Source organism: Cryptotermes secundus, unplaced genomic scaffold, assembly GCF_002891405.2.
Source record: "Cryptotermes secundus unplaced genomic scaffold, Csec_1.0 scaffold3042, whole genome shotgun sequence".
Classification (NCBI taxonomy): Eukaryota; Metazoa; Arthropoda; class Insecta; order Blattodea; family Kalotermitidae; genus Cryptotermes; species Cryptotermes secundus.
Window position 1 is genome coordinate 190,276 of NW_019735021.1, and position 24,456 is coordinate 214,731.

General features: G+C 44.4%; 1 protein-coding gene across 4 annotated transcripts in view; it reads left to right on the forward strand.

Annotated features, from left to right (window-relative positions):
- The window catches only part of LOC111869243 (protein FAM13A), an 85,847-nt gene that overhangs the window by 33,410 nt on the left and 27,981 nt on the right, over window positions 1–24,456 (forward strand). For 3 of the 4 annotated variants that reach the window (XM_023860616.2, XM_023860619.2, XM_023860617.2), the window contains 4 exons: window positions 15,305–15,774; window positions 16,787–17,084; window positions 18,729–18,941; window positions 20,989–21,271. In XM_023860616.2, coding sequence (XP_023716384.1) covers window positions 16,823–17,084; window positions 18,729–18,941; window positions 20,989–21,271 — 758 coding nt within the window. In that variant the 5' untranslated portion in view covers window positions 15,305–15,774; window positions 16,787–16,822. Of the gene's footprint in view, window positions 1–8,796; window positions 8,904–15,304; window positions 15,775–16,786; window positions 17,085–18,728; window positions 18,942–20,988; window positions 21,272–24,456 lie in introns of those variants that run through there. The other variant, XM_023860618.2, reaches the window with a different exon arrangement.

Below are 24,456 nucleotides of genomic sequence, written 5' to 3' on the forward strand. Positions count from 1 at the left end.
GGTGTAAAGCGACCGTGTTCGGGTTTTAACGTCGTATAGTCCGGTAGAAGTTCACTGACGTTTGGGCGGACCTTACCGCTTCTATCTCTTATGGCTGAAGAGTAAGCCAACCAAGAAAGCTACAAGTTTGCTACACGACATAATCTCAGAAAATAGTATTCTTCATAGTCACAAGAAGTTCAAACAATAAGTGACCTTCAACATGATTACCATGTGTGTGTGAACGTCGACTGGTGCACAGGAATCCCTCGAGTCTTTTTAAGTTCTTACATCACGTTTCGTTTCTAAGCAACGGAGGCGTATGTTGTTACCCTTATAACTTCGGAACCAGTGGATGTATGATACGCAGAATTTTATACGAAGTCGTGTGTGTTGAGAATTTGACGTTGCGGATATGGAAAGGTTGAGGCAATGTCGTCTGTATTCGAGCGCCAGATTGTAGGATTCTTGGTAGCCTAGTAATTTAAAGAGTCATTATCCCCAGAGTATTTGTTTAGGTATGTAATTTTTTGAGTAATTATTAATGTATTTGCGTGTGGTCATTTTCAGCCGAATTAAGTTCGAGGCACAGCACTGCCATCACCCACTGCTGGAATAGCGGAGGCAGCCAAAGCTCACAAAATTAGTCTTTACCGATTTAGGTTTCTAGCCTCTGCAGTGTTCAGATTGTAATCTGAAAGAAGCGTAGCACTATCACATTGCTGTTGGTTTTGCCCTGCCATCACGCTGCCATTTATAGTTAGTTAGTCATTGGAGAGGGTGTGTTTCCCCATGCACTGAGACCAGTATTGGCCCATTGTGCTTCTCTCTATGATATTCTACCAGTCTCTATACGCTACCGATATTGGTGCGTACCATCAGTCCCGATCGAGCCAGCGAGTTCGGCCTCTACTGGCCCATCGGTATCTATAATGCTTCCCCCATCTATCAGAGGCGTTAGAGACTACTGTTGGGCGGGAAATGTCCTTGAATTTAGCTCAGTGACCTCCTTTGGCGATATGAGGTTCTTTTACGTACCGTAAAGCTACGACACGGGACCCACGGCTTAAAGTCCCTCCCGGAGGACTTGTTCCATGAATTTTTCCACCTTTAAAAATTCCACGACCTCCGCCGGGCTTGAACCTGCGTACCACGAGTCATGAGGTGGGAACGTTACCTCCAGACTACGGAGGCCGCTAATGCGCGAACAGAACAGAATGTATGGCTGCCACTTCGTAGCCGTCAAGGAGGAAATGCCCGCGAGGAAGAGGTTCCCCGTTAGGAGTGGCGCAGTTTATCGCGTTGGCCCGCGCAGGTCAGGACTTCGATTGCTTTCGGTTCTGTTGGGCATAATTTGATGAACTGTGGATGCAACTTTGGCAATTTCAGGACAGGGCTCTATGGTAGTCACTTTGCCTTGAAGATGAAGACAGGGATCTAAACGTCAGAATAGCCAGTGTCTACTCAGTGCCATTATACAAAACGGGATGAACATTGCCAATATCGAAAATTATCTGCCGTCATATTTCTGTAACATGAGCAACTGTTTTAGCCGAAATAAAACCTGTTGGCAAAAGGGAACTTCAGATAATTTGTGAGGACGGTCCGCGATAGTTGAGACAGTAATAGATGTGGCCCAAAGTAAATGTGCACCAAACATGTATAGGCACAACGTAAACGTTTGCTACGGAGCTTGCCGGTTTAGGGGAATTCCACACTGCCAGAAAACTGCTAATTTGCCGACGTCAGTGCATCCGGTTTGCCTGACTTGGTGCGGCAGTCAGCAACACTTATTTTTAAGAGCGTATTCGGTTGCATTCCTTTAGGATTTGCCTATAACTTCGGCTTTCGGGAATACGCCTCTATGAATGATGATGGTTTTCCAGTGTTTTGGGAAACAATGTTGCCTCTATCTTCAAGGTTAATGGCTTGGGGAGTGTAGGTTGGAAGCCCTTACATAGGTCTGGTAGCGGGCGGTGAGTGTGATTGATCAAACTCTTACTCTACTTTTTGTCCTAAACACGGGGCCTCTGAAATATTTTTAATCTCTTTTCGTTACCCACGTGCTCATTCCCTGTTGGATAGTATCCCGCTCTGTTGCGTCCATTCACGGTTCCACCTCCTACTCAGATCTATATAAGGGCTTCCAAGACTTCCCCTGGGACTAAGATAGCGCCCGAGCGGCCTCCGTAGTCTAGGGGTAACGTTCCCACCTCATGAGTTAAGGTACGCGGGTTCAAATCCGGCCGAGGTCGTGGAATTGTTAAGGGCGGAAAAATTCAGGGAACAAGTCCTCCGGGAGGGACTTCAAGCCGTGGGTCCCGTGTCGTAGATTTACGGCACGTAAAAGAACCTCGTGTCTCTAGGAGACCTCTGAGCTAATTCTGGCCAAAAATTTCTCGCCCAAAGTAGTTTCCAATGCCTCCGGTAGATGGGGGAAGTGTTAGGTACCACTGCCAGAGGAGGGGGGACCTCTCTGACAGAAAGGGACTAACTATTAGATACCACTGCCAGTAGAAGGTTGGAACCTCGCTGGCAGAAAGGGGCTGATAGTAAGCACCAGTACCGGTAGGGTATGGAGACAGTAGAAATTAAAAGGGGGACGCACAATGGACCAATAACTGGTCTAAGTGCATGGGGAAGCCCACCCCCTCAATACTGAATACTGAAGATAGCGCCCGATAGAAAATGCCTACGGCGTTGCGGATTGTTTGGGAAATCTGTTCACACCTTATGACATTCATGACGGAAACGATCGGCGGGTGGAGGCTACAGACCAAGCTCAACTCTAAGCTGTAGACTACAGCCCCCCCCAGGACATACAGAAATTAGTAAAGTAGTTGAAATTAAGAGAAGCCCGTGGGATTGGTAACGTTCCGAAGAAATGCCTAAGGAATTTTCCGGAAGGCTATTGATTCACCCTACCAGTTTATTTAACCACTGTATTCAGCTGTCTTATTTTCCGACATATTCGTTTTTATATACCCGGATATATTGATACAACAGCATGCATTCCATGAATATTTTCCGACATCTTAAAGGGAAGCGAAAGTGATAACCGTACCAAAACCCGGCGAGCGCCCGAAATTCTCCCCAAATTCAGGTTCGATCAGACTCTTGTCCAACGGGTAAACTATTCGAGAAAGTAATTTTAAAAATAGCCCAAAGGCATGTGAAAAAGAGGCTATTTCGGGTTCCGTACGTATCCCAGCAAGTCACTCCATTGCAATGAAGCTTTCGGACCACATGACCCTAAATTTCAGCAATGATATGCCTCCATATGAACTCTGTGAGTTGTTTGTTTGCTCACTACCAGTCTTTCCCCAACCTTTGCCACCACATGGTAGTGGTCAGTATCACAATCTGCTGCCCTGAATGATCGGACATCAAGTATACTTGAGTTCCGTCTCCTGTCTATCAAAATATGGTCTGTTTTATTTTGTATCTTCAGGAGATGTCCAAGAGCATTTATGGATGTTACGATGCGGGAACATTGTATTTTTGACAGTAAGATCTTTTGATGTGACAAAGTTTTCTACTCTAACTCCATTATCATTACTAATTTCATGCAAACTCTCATTCCCAATCGTTAGTTTGAAAATTTCTTCCCTCCCTACTTTGGCATTGAAATCTCATAACAAAATTTTCATAGGGTACTTCGGGAATTTGTCAAATGCATGTTCTAGTTTTTCATAGAATCTGTCCTTTATGTCATCAATTTTATCTTCTGTTGGGGCTGAACATTCGTAACAATGATATCACACAGCGACCTTTTAGTATCATATATTATATCTAACCAACGCGCCATGGTACGTCCCAAATATGATCATCAGGCGTGATCTTCAAATCAACACAGTCAAGGAAAAGATCAGTCAACGGAACTCCCAATATAGAGCTCGACTACATACACACCCCAACGATCTTGCAGCGCAGCTACTTCAACCACCAGACCTAAGGCGCCTCAAACGTCACTAGCCAATCGATCTGATCACCAGATTCAAAATATAATTCATATACGGAGGGGTACTAATGAGCTCCCCTCCACACGTCATTTTACTCAATTCACAAAAGTTTGCCAAATGTATTTATACAGATTGCAAATAAATGGGGATCTCAACCAAAAACAAAAAAATATATCTTGTCACTAGCGAACTCTTCCCTCTTAACTGCTGATACGATTCTTTTATGTGCGAAAAACATGTATCTAATTAATGATTTCAATTCCCTTTCCATAGAAAAATGTATAGGCTCCTGATGGTGGGATGCCACCTCCATCCAATCTGACCTCCTGTACTCCCGCTAAATCTAACTTATATTTTGAGATTTCTTCTGCCATTGCCCTGAGTGAACCTGCCCTATACAAACTTAGAACATTCCAAGCGCCAAATCTCATATCCATTTTCTTTAGCTTAGGTCGTTTATCCAAGGAATCCGTCCAGGTCCGAGGCTTTGTGTTCATTTTCGTAACATAATTATTTTTTTNTGTCTTGTAAGGTACGGACTGGATTCCTATATAATATTTAGAAGGAATTCAGTCTTTAAAGTGTTTGTGTAACATTTTAATTCCGCCCCCCCCCCACCCCCCCCCCCCCCCAGCTGGAGGACCACTCCTTATCGGCTGTCCGCGACTGCTTATTCACTATATTCGCAGTTTCCCTCCCCATACCTGGAGGGCGCCTCCTTCCGCAACCTGAGGACGCGCCATGCCGTGGTGACAGGGACCCACCCACCTACTAAGCACGGTGAACGGTCCGAGGAGGACGGATCGCAGCAGTAAAGCTAGCACGCTGCAATATGATAAAGGAAAAATGGTTTTCTGGTGGGATTATTTTGGCTTCTCACTTATTTTGTGATAGTAATTACCACAAGCAATATTGGGAAGTTGATGTATGGCTCCACTCATTCTTAACTTCAGCACTAGATGGAGGTGAGTAGCTGGGTTTATGCTCCGACAGCTTAAGCCCCTCTGTCCATTGGTTGGCTGGATGGGTCGTTTCCAGAACCGGTTTGCCAGTTGCCGGTCACAGATTTCTTGGTTGCACAGTTTGTGGCCAGTCGCTGTACTCACTCGTGACGGGAAATGCACTGTTAGTTAGCTTTCCTGTTCGAGGTAAATTAATATTCCCTGTGAATTAAGACGTAACATTTCAAAGTACATGCAGTCATCTCTTTTGTGACTACACCTCCCTTAGTTACCAAAGTAAAACGCAGAAATTTTGGTTAATATTGAACTAGATCACCCAGAAAATGACATTGTTACAGCAAGGTCTCATCATCATGTTCCCATAGGCAGCATTTTCGTGTGAATCCCCCTTTTGCCTTCCTTTCCGCTTCTCCCTCTGAAGGATCTGCTGCCCATCCTCCCGCTCACAAGACAGTGCTTCCTCGGCGGAGCAGTACGTAGTCAAGGCAGGCCCCCAGGCTGTTTCTACATTAGGCCTATTTATTCAGTAGCGTTGTCGAATTTTTTGTGCCGTAGACGGAGGAATGGCAAACGCAGTGGCCACGCGGTCTGAGGTGAGAACCGGCTTTGCTCGTTCGAACGCTGGGATCGTGGTTTCGAATCCCACTGAAGGCATGGATGTCTGTGTGTAGGTAGCGGCCTTGCGATGGACTCCCCTACCGTCTGTATAGAAAAGATTACGAAACTAAAGAATAAGCCAGGGTCCAAGAAAGGGCTGTAGAGCCATTGATGTTCATGAGGCGGCCAGCCCGCAGTGAATTGGATGTAAGGACTTCCGGGATGCGAGCCGGTGATTTATTCTTTAATTTGAAACACGCAGGTTGACACTGCGTCGGATACAGATCGTGTTGAATTGACTGGCGTTGGAGAGTGCTCGTCCAGCAGGTGAGGGCAATGATCTCTCATACTGGACGTGCCTGTTGCCAGACGGTGTGGACAGAAGTAGGTTACACTTTCACTATCATCTATTCATGTAAGGAGCAGGATGTGTCCTCGGCGTGCGAGAAGCAAACAGTAGCTGTGTGTACGAAGGTCGTTGGCCTGACAGGTACTGCGATCTTCAAGAGAAAAATACGGCATGCAGGAGATGGCTGTCATGTGAACCGTAATCAAACCCCTCGTATGCACAAATTTGTTCTCATTCCTTCCTATCATATTTCGAAAATTCACATTTAAGACAAGCCCCCCCCCCAGAGCCATAGTGCGGCTGGAAGAATTGGGTAAATTGAAAAAAAAAATCCACCTCATCGGAAGTCGAACCCGCGACCTTGCGGCTTGTAGCATAGTGCCTCAACCAGCTGCTGCACCGCGTCCAGCTGGGTCCACTCGGCACGGCGGCCACTGATTGGCCTATTGTACCTGCCCCGGCTGATTATGATGATGGAGAATTTGGTGGAATGAAGATTGGCAGGGGAAACCGAAGTACTTGGAGAAAACCCGCCCCAGCGCCACTTTGTCCACCACAAATGCCACTTGACCAGACCCGGCATCGAACCCAGTGGGAAGCCAGCGACTAACCACTTGAGCTATGGCGCGACTCTTGTGCACTTCTGTGTGCTGTGCTTTGGTTATTTTGTGTGTTGTGACTAATTCTATTACCACTGCCACCGTGTAAAAGCCAATTTGCAGTCATAAATAAATAATAATATAATATGTAATAATACAGTGTTTTCCGCAGAATGTGAGCCAAAATTTCGGAGGAACATGTAGCCTCCCTCTTAAGGGCTGAAGAGTGGGAGGCAGGTTACTTGCTGTCTTTCAGCGGCCTGAAGTCTTCTTGTAGTTCAGAAGCTCTGTCTGCCTGTGCACCCAAGCGGTGGGTCGCTCTCTGCTGAAATCACAACTCTCCAGTTCTTCGCCGCCTCCATACACCTTGTCTAAACAGTGCTGCATATTTCTGCTAGTCAGCTGGTCACTGTTCAAGTCCGTGACAGCATTTTCAGTGGCAAAGACAGTTGAGTGTAAACTCAGTCGTCTGTGGCCGAGTTCATATACGACGAAGTTGTTCATGTGCTTAACCAAGCAGCACCCCATGTAAAATTATGCTGGAGTGGAGGTATAGCTCCTTGCAGCTGTGTTTCTGTCTGCGGGGTTGCTGATGGTGTTATGTTTGCGGTATGTTGACGGAAACAAAGCTCTTCTTTAGTTTTAAGCGGGGCCACGCAGTGGTGTCATCTTATGAAAGTTCCGACAAACGACTAGTTTGCTTGTAGAAGATAAAAGGTAAAAAATGTAAAGCTATCCCTGTAAGAGGCCATGGCGGCCCATAGGGTTGTGAGACGTTGAGGCTCCCACATAATGTAGACAGTCGGCTGACAGATTGCGGTAAGGTTGTCAGCCTTACGCCTTACCCCCAAGAAGATTCCTGGTACTCATTTCTGTTAAGGGGTTGAGTCGACCCCAGGGCCATAGTGAGGGTGGAAGGCTTAGGTTAGTTGAGAAAATCCACCTCATCAGGATTCGAACCCGCAACCTTCCGACTTGTGGCATAGTGCCTCAACCAATTACGCTACTGAGTTCCTCCGTATGTAGAAGGTAGGCCTTTCCTGCTCCCCACAGGGTGTGCTGAAGTTGTCTGCAGTGAGGGAACTGTGACGGTTGGCTGAAACTGAAGCAGGCACAAAACATGGGCTGCAACCAGTTTACGATTCATTTCAAGCTCAGTGATTAACTTCATGCTCCACCGAGAAGGTTGATGTAGCGGTAAAGGTCTGCACTTGTATTTGGGAGGTGCGCGAATCGAATGTGGGCCGGAACACCGGTTACTCTTCATGGCGTTCCGCAGTTCCTCAAGACAGATGTAGGAATAGACCTCAATGAGACCAGAACTCTTTTGTTTCAAACAAATCCTTTCGAATTCATCAGCCATCCTACCAGTGCCGATCACTGGCCGCATGGTCTAAGGCATGAACTGTCTTCGCTCGCTCTAAAACTGGGATCGTGGGTTCGAATGGCACTCGAGGTATCTGTGTGCGTTCATTCTGTGATTGTACTGTCCTGTGTGCTGGTAGCGGCCTTGCGACGGGCTGATCACCCGTCGAAGGAGTCCTACTGACTGTGTAAAAAGATCAAGGAACTGAGAAAGCGGCCAAGGCCAAGCGAAGGACTGTAGAGCCATAGACAGACAGATGGATGGTCATCCTACCATTATTAGACGCTGTGGAGTCTGGGTGTAGGCAGTGTCGTAGTGTAAGTACTGTTGTCTGTACCATCCATCGGTTTCTCATTAAGCAACTACGTTTCGCGCTCTCACAGTATGAGCAGTAACCCGGTTGGTCTTAGTAATGGAGCCTCGGCGTGTTTTTTGTGCGGTAGGAACGGAGTATGTGAGTAATACTGAGAGGAATTTAAAGCTTCATGCTGGCGAGGACCAGCAGCAGTTTAGCAGTAAGTCAATAATGGCTGGAAGGGTTAAGACGCATAGCTTTGTTTCAAATATTTTTCAATGTTGTGAATACAGTTGACAATCATTCTACCAATGGAAGATTCCCCCCCCCCCCAACATTACTGCCCTACGAAAGTGCTTGAGCACGGAATACACCGGACTGTTGCAGACGTGGGTGATACAACGGCATGTCCATAGTTACAAGAACGACGACTTGACTTTATCTCAGATTGCGCGTTAAAAGGGTGAGCCTGTGTGCAGCCTCTTGTGGGGTTCCTCACTTTCAGTCTCGTAGAAATTTCATTTCCGCATCTATGCCTTATTGTGGAACAAATTTTACTTTCATTCAACAAAAATGGCGTCGTAGAGGTGTGTTGTGCGCATGTGACGTAACCCAACGGCTGGTGGATATTGATCCGAGGGCCTCCTTGGACTGATGATATTCGTATCCCTCCGCCACTGGTGATTGTGCCTGTTGGCGCCATTCGAATATTGAGTGAGGTCAGAAACGGGAGTACCAGGGGCCCTGAAGTGATAAAGCAGTCAGTTGTGAGGACGCTGCTGCAGAAATTGCAGGTTTGCTGATCTTCCATGTTCAATATTTTGAAAATTTTTGGTTTCATACGTTCTCCTGTTGCATGAAGATAATGGTCTGTCTTTTGTTTCATTGTGGACAGTTGCAGAAGTTGTGTTTAGGTTTCGTTTAGATGTGTGCTGTACATGTATACCACCTTGTATTTTTACGTATTACAGTTATTCTTAATTGGTGCTTATGAAAATCTGTATTTAATAAGATGGGTGTAAAGTGTGTGTAGAACACACCGACAAGCAAAGGCAGTCACTTAATAAGGTTTACGAAACATTCTTTTCCCCTAATATTTATGTGTTATACAGCAAACGGCCGGTATAGATGTTGTAAACGCTGTTAAATTGGTAAGAGATGGGAAAGTAGGGCGCCCCCCTCCCGGAAGAAAAAATCGATAGTGTAATTAAGCAGTTGCCAGTAGTAGACGATATTTTGCCATTTGACTTTCCCCTTCTACTTGGTTAAATACTACGAAGATAATTGTAAAAGTGTGTATACAGATGAGCAACCGCTGAAATTCAGTCCGTAAATATCGTACACGTAACTGTAAAAGAATTGTGTTTCTAAGTTGGCAGCCATTTTGGACTCAGTGTTATATTTATATATTGTTTCTAAACAAAATTGAGCAATGGCCCAGAGAAGTTGATGTCACGAATGTATGGATAAATTGAAGCAGATTTCGTCTGTTTATGCCTGACGTTTTTATGTTGCAGCATGTCCTTGCATACTTCTTTATGTACTTGTATGACTCGTAACATTCTGCCCATACGTACCACCCGCGTTAACGTTCGAGAACTCTGCATTTTCCTCACAGAATGTATTTGGGAGCTGTTATGACCTTAAACAGTATTAACCGACTGGGCTTTGGTAATGGAGACGCCATGTGTTTTTTGTCCGGTAGGAACTGACTGACCCGCAGTCATGATGTGCCTCTATACGGAATGTCTATATCGTGAAATTTATTTCTACGATATCGACAGTTTGCCTTCACTTCATTGCTAAATAAAGCATTTATCGAAATGCTTTCATAACTACACTTGCCCTGAAAGTAAACGAACAAAGTAATCACTGAATCCAGTGAGGTAAGCTCTAGCTTGTTCCTGTAGAGGGGCCTCAGCACCATACACACAGTTAAACGGCCATCGAGAGTCACCATCTTCAGACTTTCCATTAGTCTTGCATAGATTAGTCGCAGGCTTCCTTCCCCCTTCGTCTAGGTCTTCCTAGTGGTCTCTTCCTTTCCTGCTCAGAATCCCTCTTCCCCCCCCCATGTGTGGTGTATGACATGCTAAACTCATCCTTGACTTGATCACTGTGATTTGGCGAAGAGTAGAAGTTATGATTAACCTCCTCATTATGCAGTTCTATCCACGCTCTCATTGTTTCATCCGTACTGGGTCCAGATATCCACCTCAACACCCCGTTGTCTTACAAACACCCTCTGTCTGTGTCTTGTCTCACTTAGTGGTTAGGCAGTCAATCTCGTGCCAACTCCATATCCCTGTGTGACGCCACAGTCTGTCTGTGTCTGTCCGTGTCTTCAAGTGAACAGCTTTATAGAAAATGTGCATTATCAACGCTGGAAAAGTTGTTTCTTATTCGAAGCGAATAGACATCGTATTTTCGACTTGCTATATCTGCATGCCGCTTCGATGAAATTCACAGCACCTCTCGGATTGTTCGCGTTAGGATTTGCAGAATCTCGCCCCTCTCCCCACTTTTTTTTTGTACCCAGTGAGAAGGCTGTAGATCCTGAGGTCTACATTTCAGCGCAGTTTGTGCGGTGTAGACGCAGGGAACGCAGTAGTTGAATCGTGGCCGAGATACCCCGTATGCATCGAACATAATCTGTGAACCAGATTCGGTTTTGAGTTAGCTTGACGGTCGATATTGTGCCCAAGTTTCCGTAGGAAAGCTATATGTTACTGTGTATAACAGCTGCAACATTATCTAGGAAGCGACCTGATTCACACTTTTATGCGCCCATAAAATCTCGCTGTCGGTTCGAACCTTGAAAATCAATATGCACTCTGTTGACTGCCTGTAACCGGGGCTTGTCACTAAATGCTACAGTTTCGTGTTCAAACAAACGAAAATATCTGCCTTACGTTCCTTTGTCGAGACGTTTGACACAGCATTGCCTGAAACACGGCCGTGTGTTAACTGTTTAGAAATCACTGTTCAACTAGGGGGTGTCTAAAATACCTGGGTTTTAATTTATACTCTTATTACTCAGCCCAAAATGGAAACAGACATGTGCGCGTAGCAGAACAATCCTGGCAAATTCTCTCTGTCCAGTGGTTCTCGTATTTATTCTTTAACGTGATATAAAAAAATCGTTTTGTGTAATTGTATTGAAACTCTGAAACACCGGAAATGTGCATTAGGCATAAAAATGCGTTTCGTTGCAAGCATTTTCTATTTACGAGTTACTCGAGATGCTGGCACAAAGGCGTGTACGAGTGAGTAGTCGTCAGATTTTAATCAAAACTTCTCTCCCTTATGAATCATTGAAAATCCGTTCGGCGCTTCACGACGTGTTAGATGTGGACAGACTGGTGGACAGGCGTGGATAAGCGCGGTTGCGAATGCGCCCAAAATAGTAATGCTGTTCTCAGTTTGTTATTCCCATTAACGTGCTACTGACCCGTGAACACGCTGTCCATGAAACCAGTTGAGGTCGGAAATGTTCGTGCACTGAGGAAGAGACATGTTTAAAGTTTAATGTGTGTTGAGTTCAGTGATACCGTTTGGCTTTGAAGATGCGACAAGTGACATTGGCGACCTCTACTGTTCTTTTTATAGCAAAATGACAGTGACATCCTAATAAGACACCGCCATTTCAGATGTTGAGGCTGATAAGCGACCAGTTCGCTACTGGAAGGCCTAGTTTTTATTCTTTTCGGACGATATTGGCGTAAGGTTAGATGTCCGAGTTCTGTGAGGGTTTGGTCGAAACCCAAGAGGCGTTATAGCATCATCAGAGCTACGGCTATCAGCAAGCGGTCAGCAACAGCCCATACATACACAGTATACGGGCCCATGCCTTTGTCACAGTCGAGGAGAAGCGTGCGTGTGTTCGTGACCAGGGCGTAGGCAGAAATCGGGCGAATTCCATTCGTAACTTATAATATTGGGGGTTTTGTGGGTGTCTGGGTTGTCGTGTTCCAAACCAACCGGCACGGTGCATAATACAGTTGAACCTTACGATTGGTTCGTGCTCGGTATGTACCAGACACCATTTTGAGAACCTTGCTCCATATTATTCGAATTGCTTTCAAACCAACAGTCACATTTCACATTATAAATGCTGAAATACCAGCATATTGTCTCAGGATTCTGTGCAGGAGGTTCTGGGTTCATACCTACGCTGAAACATATGTCTTGACTGGAGTTTTTGTGCTTTTTCTCAATCCCGTTCAACAAATACAGGGATAACACCCCAAATTAGTCCACGACCTCTTACGTCCTCATCCTTCGCAACTCACTGTTTACTAATCAGCCTACCATTCGACATTAACAGTTTCGAGCTGGCGGATACCTGTTTATATGTTACTCGTATTTCTCACTCTTGTGCCTCCCATTGTCACTGTAATGAATTTGACCAAATAAACATGGAGCAGCCTGCTTGCTGGTCGTGTATTTTCTAGTGTTATATTTGTGTAATGTCATTTTGTAATGTAGCAATAATACCATGTTCACAAGAGCCTACCTTTGATTTTATCCTGAGCGATATAAGTCTAGTGGACACCCTCCCACCTTCTTTTTCTAAGGTCCATTATAATAAAGTTGCCCTTACACTAGAGCTTGCTATTGGTTTCCGACCAGAATTTCATACTCATTTGTTACATGCTTCGCCAGTCTACCTCAGTCCTTTATTCGTTTGAACATCATGGCAGTATTTAGTGAAGATCACAAAATTGTGCATCGACTTATATGTAGAGTTTTCCCCTTCATCCAGTTACTTCCTCTCCCTTGGGTGCAGACGTTTTTCTCAGCACGTTCAGTCTGTGTGAAGGTTAGAGCGCGGCATGTAGTGGGACATTTAGACACGGTCACGTAGAAAATGCAGTTCTGTAGGGACTTAACGCTGACCTTCCGAAAGTAGGAAATGCTCTCGATGTGACAAATAACCACGACATTCTTAGAGGTCTAGAGTGGACCTCTATTTCGCTTCCGAGATGCAGATCGAGGTATAACAAACAGCCAACATCTGACGCTACGGAATGCAGTTTGAGTGTGTTCACACCGGTCGCTCCAGTTGACACAAACCGGCTGAGAGGGGTTTCTGTTTGTGGCAGGGTTCAAAGGCTGCAAATGACAACATATGACTACTGTAGAATTCCCGGTATTTTCCGAGAAAAGGTTCTGAAGAGCGGTTTTCTGCGGAAGACCGAAATGCAACCTTCGCGCGAGCTAAGAGAGTCTGGTTAGAAAAGCTAAAATTCCGTAGCAAGTCGCAAAATGTTGACGCAAACGGGGAGCGAACTTTGTGAACACGGTTGTATATCAAGGCACCGAAAAGGTTGCTGGAGGTGTTCAGTTCGAATCTCGACCAGAGGGAAGCGGTCAATGTACTATTCCGACATGTTCTGAAAACCACGAAAACCTCAGTGAGCATAGCGGCGAAGATTCTAACCGATCACCTCGCCAATGCAAGTCTGTAAACTCGCTGGCGGTACAGCAGCATGACGTGTGTATTTGTGTAGTGGCTGTAGGATAATTAGTTAAAGAATGCGGTTAGCATACTGAGGAAGTGTTCAGTAGGACTGTTGTCGGGCCGGGGTGTTGTGCTACGTGTGGCTTCCGGTTGTGATCGCACGTCAGTTTCTGATAGTCAGATCTTGAGGCATGAGGGGGTTTACGTTTCGACGCCCTTGAGCGAAATCATGCAAATCTAACTTCATACTGGCCAGGATAGCTGAGTTAGGTATAGCGACTAGACTAATACTAGACATCCGAGGAATTGGGGTTCGATTCACGACAGAGGCAAGAGAATTTTCTCTCTCCCACCACATTCGGAATGGTTCTTGGGCCCACCCAACCCTCTCTCAAATGAGTACCGAGGAAAACTGACAGGGCGTGAATTTGACCACTCACCTCCATCTAATGCATAGGTTAGGAATTCATGGAGCTATACCTCCAATTCCCTGACCGTCATGACGTGGTACTTAACTAAACACAAGGACAGGTTTACCTGCCTCTTTACAGTGTTTGTTCATCGTGATTTGTGTGTTGTCTGTGTTGTATCTTCATGTTTTTTTTAATGTAGTTGTTTAGGATACACGCAGCTTTAACGCGTGTGAATGTGACAGGGGGCGTAATGTCTGTCGTGGTCAGCCCGAACAGGCCAAGTTGTCCGAAAGTGGACAGATTCTCAACACTGTTAGTGTCCAGCTTTCGAAACGTCTCATCCCCGAAGTGTCACACAGGAGCAGGGAAACGAATTCTGTTGCTTAGTTAACGTTTGTTCGCCCTTCAAAACTTCTGTTTGTCCCAGTTTGAGCTCGTGGCAGAATGAACAGTTTCTGCGCCTCAGAGCGGCCCAGCGGTTTACGCCGTATCGATCTGAGCCCGCACTTGCTGCGTACAGCCTTGACCTTGACACGTCAATGTGCACACGTACTGCGTGTTGCCGCGAAGCAGGATAACTCTAGGATTACGGTCTTCGGGGATGTGAAGCCGTACAGTTTTGTACGAGCGTTCAGGTGGAGTGGTTTATGGAGCTGGTTTTGCAGGCATCGGACTTTCACTTTTCCGCAGAAGAATGGTAATACAGCTGGATATGCTTCTCTGCGTAAGGGCCTTCAGGATAACGAAGTATGCCCGGCAGTTGGCGTTTTCTGGAAGTGCGAGGAGTGATTCGAGGTTTAGGTGTTGGTGTTATGGGTTATGAAACCGTGCGGTCTGGTGGGTGCTTGTGTAAGTAAGTAAAGGTATCCCGTAACAGGCCTTGGAGGCCCGTAGGGTTGTGAGATGTTGAGGTTCAGACATTTGCTAGACAGTCGGCTCATAGATGGCGGTAAGGTTGTCAGCCTTACGCGCCGGTCCCTGAGAATATTCGTGGTACTCATTTCTGTTAGAGGCTGAGTCGACCCCAGGGCCGTAGTGCGGCTGGAAGGATTAGGTCAATTGAAAAAATTCAGTGACCTCATCGGGATTCGATCCCGCGACCTTCCGGCTTTTATCGTAGTGCCTCAACTAACTAGGCTACCTAAGTTTTTCTTTTTCGGAGGAACATGATGTCTTCATCTTCAGGGTAGATGGGGGCAGCACGGCGTCACACGCTGCAGCATTGCAGTGCTGTGCATTGCGTAGCCGATTCATTTTCCAGTTTGAGAATGTCGATTAGCGCACTCTGATTTGTTTGTATGTTTATTTGTGATTGCAGACGTCGTCTACACGGACTGACTGTGAGTGAGGGCAAAGTGACGTAACAACAATCTAGAAGTGGTGGCGTCTTCCACTCCATGCTAACGTTACGTCTCGTGTCTACCCACTTCCTGAAGCAGCCATAGACGCACTGTGACGTCAACATGTGTCGTGATCGAGACATGAATCCCTGAACAAGTGAACACAAATTTGAAGAACAATTGCAATGTTATTTCTGGTTATTCTACAAATATAGTAAGAGAAACAGTTGTTTCTTTCCACCAGTCAAGAACATATACCACGAACAGTTCTCACAAGTGATCAGTAGACATACCATAATTCCTTCTATAATAATTTTAATAGTCGATCTGTTTCATTTACCACATTCTCAAGTTTTGTGTTCCACCTGCTTGCTACTATGTGTGTCTGTGTGTGCGCGTGCCTTCGGATATTCTGAGCACCCTGTGGAACGTCGCAAGGGAGTGCATTGTGAGTATTCGACTGTTTCATTCTATCATATGTGTGTATAATCACATTATTAGCAGCACGGGGCTAACGATACTCGGCAGGGAAGGGGGCGAACATCTGATCTGTCAGTCCCGAAGGGAGAGCGCGATCCATGGCACAAGATGTAAGGTCATGTTCTTAAGACACCGGCCGAGGACACGCCACATGCTTACCAGACCTCAGATAATGGGAAATGTAGGGCCCGTGACGACGGTTGTGTTGAACATTCTCCACTATTGAGATAGGCTCATATCGTACAAGGTTTCGAGAATTCTGTAGAAGCCTGCTTCATTTGGAAGCTTGCCGTTATACAGGCAGATTGGTATTTATATGGAGGCATGTGCCTCACTAATCAAGTCAGTAGACGTCAGTAATGCAGGGCCCAGTAGTGTATTGTACGTAAACGGTCAGGTCAGAAGCTGATGCCACATTGTGCTGCCCGCAGTAACAGATTGTGTACCGTCGAATGGTAGCATGATTCGTGAATAATGAATTGGAAAGGATGTCTAAGGAGAAACGGCAATGGCGTCATTTTGTGCCCCATCTTAGTATTTCCTGTAGATACTGAGAAAGACCACGAACATTCTTAGTGAGGATAGCCCAGTGAACATGCCGCGGTTTGAATGCGGAACTTCTAAAGCACTGCGGTGCAAGATGAGGTTCGCAAGACCGGAACTGTGGATACGAGCCCGTAAACCTTGCGGTGATGTCGCAGACTTGCATTCTGCAAGACAGTCACAAGGTTCTTAAGGACTGAGCGTTTGTTAACGAACTTTTTTGCTTCTGTGGCCTTGTCTAAGACACAGAGAAAACTTTGCGTTTATCCTTTAGGCCTGGCGTTTTACGAATTAGAGTGCTTTTAGCAGCGGTCATACATTTAGCACGTAACACATCTCAGCTTGCAGTAGTTCTGGGTTGCGTTCCGTAATAAGGATCCGCCAGATGTTGCACTACATTTCAGTTGGCTTGCTGATAGCATTGAAGTGTCTTTCAGTGCGGCTCCACAAGTCAGGAGGCTTGCTGTGACGTCATGAGACGCCCGACACTCTGCAGCAACGTCGCCGCCGTGGAAGACTGCTACTCCCCCGTCGAAGTCGGCAGCAAGGAGGAGAGCCGGTTGTCGCGTGTGAAGCGAATGCTGACAGGAACGCTGCTGATGGGACGCCGAGGGGGAGGAGGGGGAGGTGGAGGTGGAGGCCGTATTTTCGGTCTGCGTCTGGAGGAACTGCCCGTAGGAAGAGACGGAGTGCCTGTAGTGGCCTTGCGCCTCTGTGGCTACATTGAGAAACACGGTGAGCTGATGTGTATTGTGCAAAAGGAGGGCCCCTTGTTGAGCTAATAATAGTCACCGAATTAGTCAAGAAATTCCTCGCCCACGATGTTTATGAGTCTGCCACTGGACCTTTTCTGAAACAGCTGAATCCAATTTTCACCGTCCCACACTGTTTAACATCAGTTTGGGCCCACTTTTCTTATTTTTTTAAAAAAATAGAAAGCTTGTAATATCTTACCCTCTGAGGAAAATGGTTTACTAGTAAATATGCAGTTTGATAAAGCGAAATAAATTACTTGACACTAAAATTAGCAGTGGAGTCAACACATCTATGAACAGTAAATTGCTAGAGAAAATTTTAAAATATAAGTATCTGGGAAAGCGGCCTCCGTAGTCTAGGGGTAACGTTCCCACCTCATGACTCAAGGTACGCGGGTTCAAACCCGGCGGAGGTCGTGGAATTTTTAAGGGTGGAAAAATTCAGGGAACAAGTCCTCCGGGAGGGACTTTAAGCCGTGGGTCCCGTGTCGTAGATTTACGGCACGTAAAAGAACCTCATGTCTCTAGGAGACCTCTGAGCTAAATTTGGCAAAAAGTTTCCCGCCCAAAGTAGTTTCCAATGCCTCCGGTAGAGGGGGAAAGTATTAGGTACCACTGCCAGAGGAGGGGGAATCTCTCTGAGAGAAAGGGACTAACTATTGGATACCACTGCCAGTAGAAGGTTGGAACCTCGCTGGCAGAAGGGGCTAATAGCGAGCACCAGTACCGGTAGGGTATGGAGACAGTAGAAATTAAAAGGGGGACCCACAATGGACCAATAACTGGTCTAAGTCCATGGGGAAACCCACCCCCTCTATATACTCAATACTCAATAAGTATCTGGGAAGTTCGTGATAGAATCAGGAGAAGAATAATCTGTGGGAATGCAGTGAACTTGTTATTCTGTCATCTGAATGCTCTTCTAACACTGAATGTTAAAAATAAAAATTGTGCCGCTGGGTGTGTGTGTAGGGTGAAAAGGTGAATTACAAATGCCTGAGGACAAAGTGCACAGGAAAAGTATTACAAATGGAGGAACCTTGTAATCCATGCAGGTCATGTATTGTTGTTAGAATTGTGAATTCTGGGAGACTGTGATGGATTAGGCACATGTCAGGGAATGGGGAGGTAAGAAATGGTTTCAGAATTTAGGCAGGAAATCACCTTAGAAACCATCCACTCCAAATGTCATGGGATGGTAGTGGTATGTTGGAACTGGCCCAGGAACTCAAGTGCTATGGAATATGTTTGAGTTCTGCTACTGTTGTATTACACACATACGCCTAAAACACGGGATGTGGTTCTGCTGCCACGTATCATTAATTGATAAAATTTGTAGAGAAAAAGCATGAATTTTATGGCAAATGCATTTTTTCCATAATTAGAGGTATTTCAGCAAAATAGAATAATTATAACAGAAATATTAACATTGCCTAACTTTTTAAACGTTTTTATATTATTCTGTATTGTGTGGTACTCAAGTATTGTAGGTCTGTAACATTATGAGTTGTATGGACGCTGTATGCATACAGCGGCTCTGATTGTATTCCCACTGTTTGCACACCTACAGTGTCACCATTGAGCACTTCAGAAGTACAGTTTTGTTTATCTTTTGCTGATGTAGATTTGAAATGTTGCGGACTGTGCCGCTTATCCCCCAGAAATCCAAAGATGGTGGAGCGTCTACGACTGTCATTTGATCGCACCGGTGATGCTGACTTGGAGGGTGTTGGAGATGTCGCTACAGTTGTATCTCTTCTGAAATTGTGGCTCAGGGAACTTCCTGAGCCTGTTATTGCTAGTCATGTGGCAACAGAACTGTTGGATATACATGAAAGTAAGTGCACAGTTTGCGTGTAGTTGTCACATTGAAGTGGCCAGAATGGCTGATTGCTCTCCCATTCCAGTGTTGCAGTCTAAGAAAAGGTGGAGCCTTTTCTTCATGGATCTTGTACACTGTCATGGCTTACACACACTGCTGTTCGTTTCATGTTACTGCTAAACGGAACAGAGTGGCATAACGATCACCTTTATGTTATGGTTGCTTTTCTGTCACAGTACGGTAGGCATATTTTTAGGGCATTCGGTAACTACGAGGGTTGGAACTTTAATAGTGGCAACTATTTATTTACAACTGATACAAAATAGATGCATGTTTCAAAGTTTTACTCTCCTTCTGTATAGTCACCAGCATTGTGTACAACCCATTGCCAGTGATGTGGAAGTCTAGGATACCTTTAGAAGCGCCTGTTGGAGCGGTCTACTGCCTGAAGAATCTCTGAAATAGTTCTGAAGCGAATGCCACGAAGTGGTACCTTCACCTTAGGAATCAAGTCGAAGCCCCATGTCTCATCCAGTGCAATGATACGGCGTAAGAAAGCCTCTTCTTCACCCTCATAGTGTTCCAAGTGGTTACGAGCAGCGTCGTATCATAGTCATTTCTGCATTTCCATCAGATCATGCTGAACCCATCGTGATGCAACTTTTCTCATGCCCAGGCGTTCATTCAGAATGCGAAGCACAGTTATATGCGCTTCTTTATCCAACTACGTTGTTCCTGTTTCGAAAACATCGTGACAACACTACATTAGACCGCCAGCTAACACGAGGCTCTGTTCTTCTCGTCACCGTGCATGCTTGTGATGTGTGAAGGGAGAGTCCATTTGCTCTGAGGTAAGGTAGGTATGTAACTGATGTGTGGTATAAGCGACATTATTTGGTTCTGTTGCATGGCGTCTTTACAGCAGTGTTGCCACTGTTGAAGTTCCAACCCTTGTATGTGTAGCAGTGTCATAGAAGAGAACTGAAATTGGCAGTAGGCATGATATGTAGGTGTATGGTAGTACAGAAGTGTGGGGAGACAGATTGCAGTCTAGGATCACCATGCAGGACAGTGGCCACCTTCCTGCCCTCCCAGTTCCAGGGGCCCCTGACTGTTAGAGGCTGGCAGGTGGTCTGCTTGCCACCTACTTCTTGCTGGCTGCTTGCTGCTTGCTTGATATACCCATCCACTCTGAAGCTGGAGGCAGTATGCTACTTTAAAATGTCAGTGAACTTCTACCAGACTACATGTTGTCACATTGCAGAAGCGTAGTTCTCTTCAGATCTCATTAGGACTGCACTTATCTGCTGTGAGAAGCTGGCCGTGATGGTGATAATCAGGGCCCGGATTTTGATGACCTAAAAATATCTGAAAAATGATCTATAAAATGACCAAAAAATATTAAAAAATGACCTAAAAATTAAAAAAATGGCCTCTTGAAATCGGGTAGATGCAGACTGTGTAAATTAGTTCCCAATTTCTTGATTTTATGACACCTGGACATCTCTCTAAACCTATCCCTCTGCATTTCTGAGGCATCAATTTTATGAGTTTATGACATAGCGTTGTGTTAGAAAGCGGCGCGGGACAGTAACGGCATCTCTGGCTTAGAAAGAAAAATAATGTGCTCTCTCTCAAACAAATCTATTATATTTAGAGACAGAGGCTAGAGATACAAAACAAAATTTACTTGAAGAACATAGAATCAAATATCTTCAGTTAGATCAATGAATATCAATTATTAAAAAACGTGAAAGATAACCAGATTGATGTAAAACATGAAAAAATGACATAAAAACTTGTAAAAATGACCTAAAACTTAAAACATACAAAATATGACCAAAAAAATGCACAATAAAATTCACATTTTTATAATCAGAGGTTCATAATCGAGGCTTTAGTACTTAAAAGCAACATTTACTACATAAAGAAAAAAAGATGACATGTCATCAAAATCCGGGCCCTGGTGATAATACAGTTTCATGCCTGTTCTTGTGTGTTCTCATAGAATTGTATGATGATTTTTTCTGAAGCCAATTTCTTCTTGTATGTATGATTTCAGAGCTTCATGATGAAATTGCTCAGTGGCGCGACGCTGTGTGCCAGGTACTTCTGACCCTACCTGATCCCAGTATATGTTTGCTGAGGTATCTTCTAAGATTCTTGTGGCATTATGAGCAACATGGACACAAGAATCACTGTCACCATTTGACTTCAGGCGGGGTCGCTGCTGTGTTCAGCCCTCTGCTCATTCATGGTGGAGCAGAACAGGGCAGACGGATTGATGATCTTCAGCAGCTGATGAGCAAGATGATTCATGAGTCGAACCACATATTGCAAGAGCGGTGAGTACAGAAATTCATGTTCGAAGTGCAGTGGTGGAAATGGTACAGAGACAAATTAGGCAGCTTGCTTGCTTCTTTCTTCTCTTAAGGGAAAGCATATTCTTGTGACATCACCATCCTGTTATGTGTTTTTGTATTCCCATTGAACATTTGAATCTCTTGGTCAGTTATGGAATTTTGTATGAATATTATGCGATTGTAATCACCCCAACCCAGATGCATGAACTGCTGAGTAGGCAGGAGGATAGTTGGCGATTAGTACAGCCCTTGATGATGACCATCTTTGGCCAGAACATGTAAAGGCTAAATTTTGCTATTAAAACACTATTGCACTTGATGGAATTCAGTCCTAATTTTACTTATGGTACAGAGTGCAGTTGCTGAGGACAATGTCTTACCAAAAATAATACAGAGTTCTTGTGTGATATACTAGATGCTGGAAAAAATATGAAGCTTTTGTTTATTAAGACAGTCTTTTTGTAGATGTCTGAAATTTTCTTTTAGCTTTCAGTATGGCAGTGATAACTAATAAGTTGTTGGAGATAGCCCATGAAACTTTGTATGGAGTTATGTGATAAACATACCTAAAAATATTTTTTGTTTTAGTTGTAGATGGGGCTTGGATTGATGAATAGATTTACTGGATACTCACAAGTTGTAAATACAACTAATTATAGTACTCTAGAAAGATTACTGTAACTGTAACGCATAAAACAGTCTTCAACATCTGCCTGCTCAGTCATTGCTTGGTAAATCTTATCTGGTTAACACTTCAACTATTGAATCCTTGACTAATGAATTTTGAGCCTCTAGTCTCTAAAATTCTCTCTTACTACTCAGTACAGCTGACTGCAAATGAATTATGTATTTTTATGACCCAGTGGGTACAACGAACGGAACGCACACTTGAACAGTTTGTCTGTTGTAATCTGGGTGTCCATTGTCACTGTAACGTTTGACAATCTCTGGGCAATGCTTTGATTTATACCAGCATATTCATTGCTGCAGGAACGTGTTTTAGCTAGCCATTGTAATGAAAACTTAGTGTTTATTTAGTCATTGCTCATCAATGGACGTCTGGCTCTGACTCCACTATTCTGGCTTTCAGGCAACATGTCACAATATTATCAAGTGACTTTAGACGGCGTTTGAATTGGTAATCAGATTTATTGAATACTTACAAAACTCATTACTACAATTAACAAATCACTATAGGACACACTAAGTCTTCTCACCCTCCTTTGTTTTTACCAGTCATTGCCTGGTGATGGATCCAGTAGTGTCCTGTGCTTCCGTGCTCACGTTCTTACCAGTTGGTGACTCTCACAACTAACTTGTAGTTGCTACACAGTAACTTATAATGATAGAGCTCCTCCGTGAGGTGTGACCGGCAACCTCCACTGGGTCTGTCTATCCTATTTTATAACATCTTCACATGGACCACATGGAAAAAAAACACTGCTACTATTTTGCAGTTTATGGGTTGTTGCCTGGTGATGGCTGTTGTCTAATTGTTTGCTCCGTGGTCATTGCCTAAACACAGGGTTTACATGCCACACAGTATTGTTTGTGTGGGTCAGCAGTTACAGACATGGTTGTGGTGCAAATCATTGAGGTTAATTTGACAAATTTAACATGCAAAGAATACAGAGTAAGTTCTTTCCTGAAAAGGAAATAAGAGAATTGTAGTAACAGTAGTAGCAAAGGCATGGCAGGGAATAAGGAAATTGTCACTGGAATAGGATTCAGGTTAGGTTAGGTTAGGTTTTGTTAAACTTAAGTTACTGAAATGTGGCCTCAGACAATACAAGGTTTGTGGGACTGGAAATCTTGTGCAGTAGGAAAGTGACCATGTCAGTTTTCACTGGAATATCTTGATATTCCAGTGTTGCTTGGTAGAATTCCCTGTGGATGTCTGTTGAGTATTTTTTTTTGGTGTGTGTGTTCCTTGAGAGTTTGAAAAACTTGTCGGCATGCAGACAGTGTGACAGCTCATTTTATACTCTCAAAGAGTACATGAGATTAAACTACAGAGGAGCCCAAAACAACATATACATGCTTTAAATAGAGGTTGTCTATGGACACAGACTTGAATAGAAATGCACTGTATGGTGTGTAGCGTGATATTCTCTCAAAATACGATGCTTGTCACATAAATGTCTAGGCATTTTAACAAGTGTCAAGTCAGTCAGAGAAAGTGATGGCAGAATGGAGTGTATACATTATCTGGGCCCCTGTATGTAAATGCCACTATGCAGTTGTTCTGTTTGATTGACCATTTCAATACTGTTATATTTTTCTCATGCTTACCTGCATTACACGACCGCCCCTGGGGTCTAGTGGTCACAGTTCCTGCCTACAGATCCAGAGGTCTTGGGTTTGATTCATGGCGCTACCAGATTTTCTGAGAAGTAGTGGGTCTGGAACAGGGTCCACTCAGCTTCATGAGGATAAGTGAGGAGCTATTTCAAGGAAGTAGTGGCTCTGGTCTAGAAAACAGATTAACTGCTGTGGGGATCCATTGCGCTGAGCACGTGACTCCCTCTCTCCGCTAAAGTTGGCACTAACTTTGCCGACAAGCAGCAGTCGCTTGGTCAGTATAGTTCTCTGGTGTACTACAGGCCACGGAGTTTGTTTGTCTGTCTAACCTGCGTTATGCAGTAAACCCGAAAATTGCGAGGCACTGTAACAGACTAACTGTTCAGGAGGATCCCTGAAACAGATAAATCTGACATCCACTCTCATTCTTGAACTGTTCAGTCAGTTTTACATTAGCGTAACCTGTCTACCTAAATCCATTTCATTATTATCCTCACTTCTACATCTTGGTCTGGTGACTTCTGAAGAGGTTGTTCTCCTACCAAAATTTCAAATGCATTTTGTGTTTTCTCTTCCAATCCACATGCTCATGCCATCATATTCTTTCCTAGATTTAACAGTGCTAGGGGAAGAGTAGACCTGAGCTTTGTGAAATTCCTTGTTATCTATATAAATAAAAATTTCTTTAAAGCCCCTAATTTTCATTGGAATTTTCTTTGCATTTATTTTCCATTTATTGTCCTGACACTTTATGAATGTAGTTTCCTCTCAGGCGAACATTCCTAGCGCTGTAATGAGAGTCTCTCTGTGTACAGTTCATGTCATTTGTAATATGTAATACAGTTTCCTAAAATTGATTGACTCTG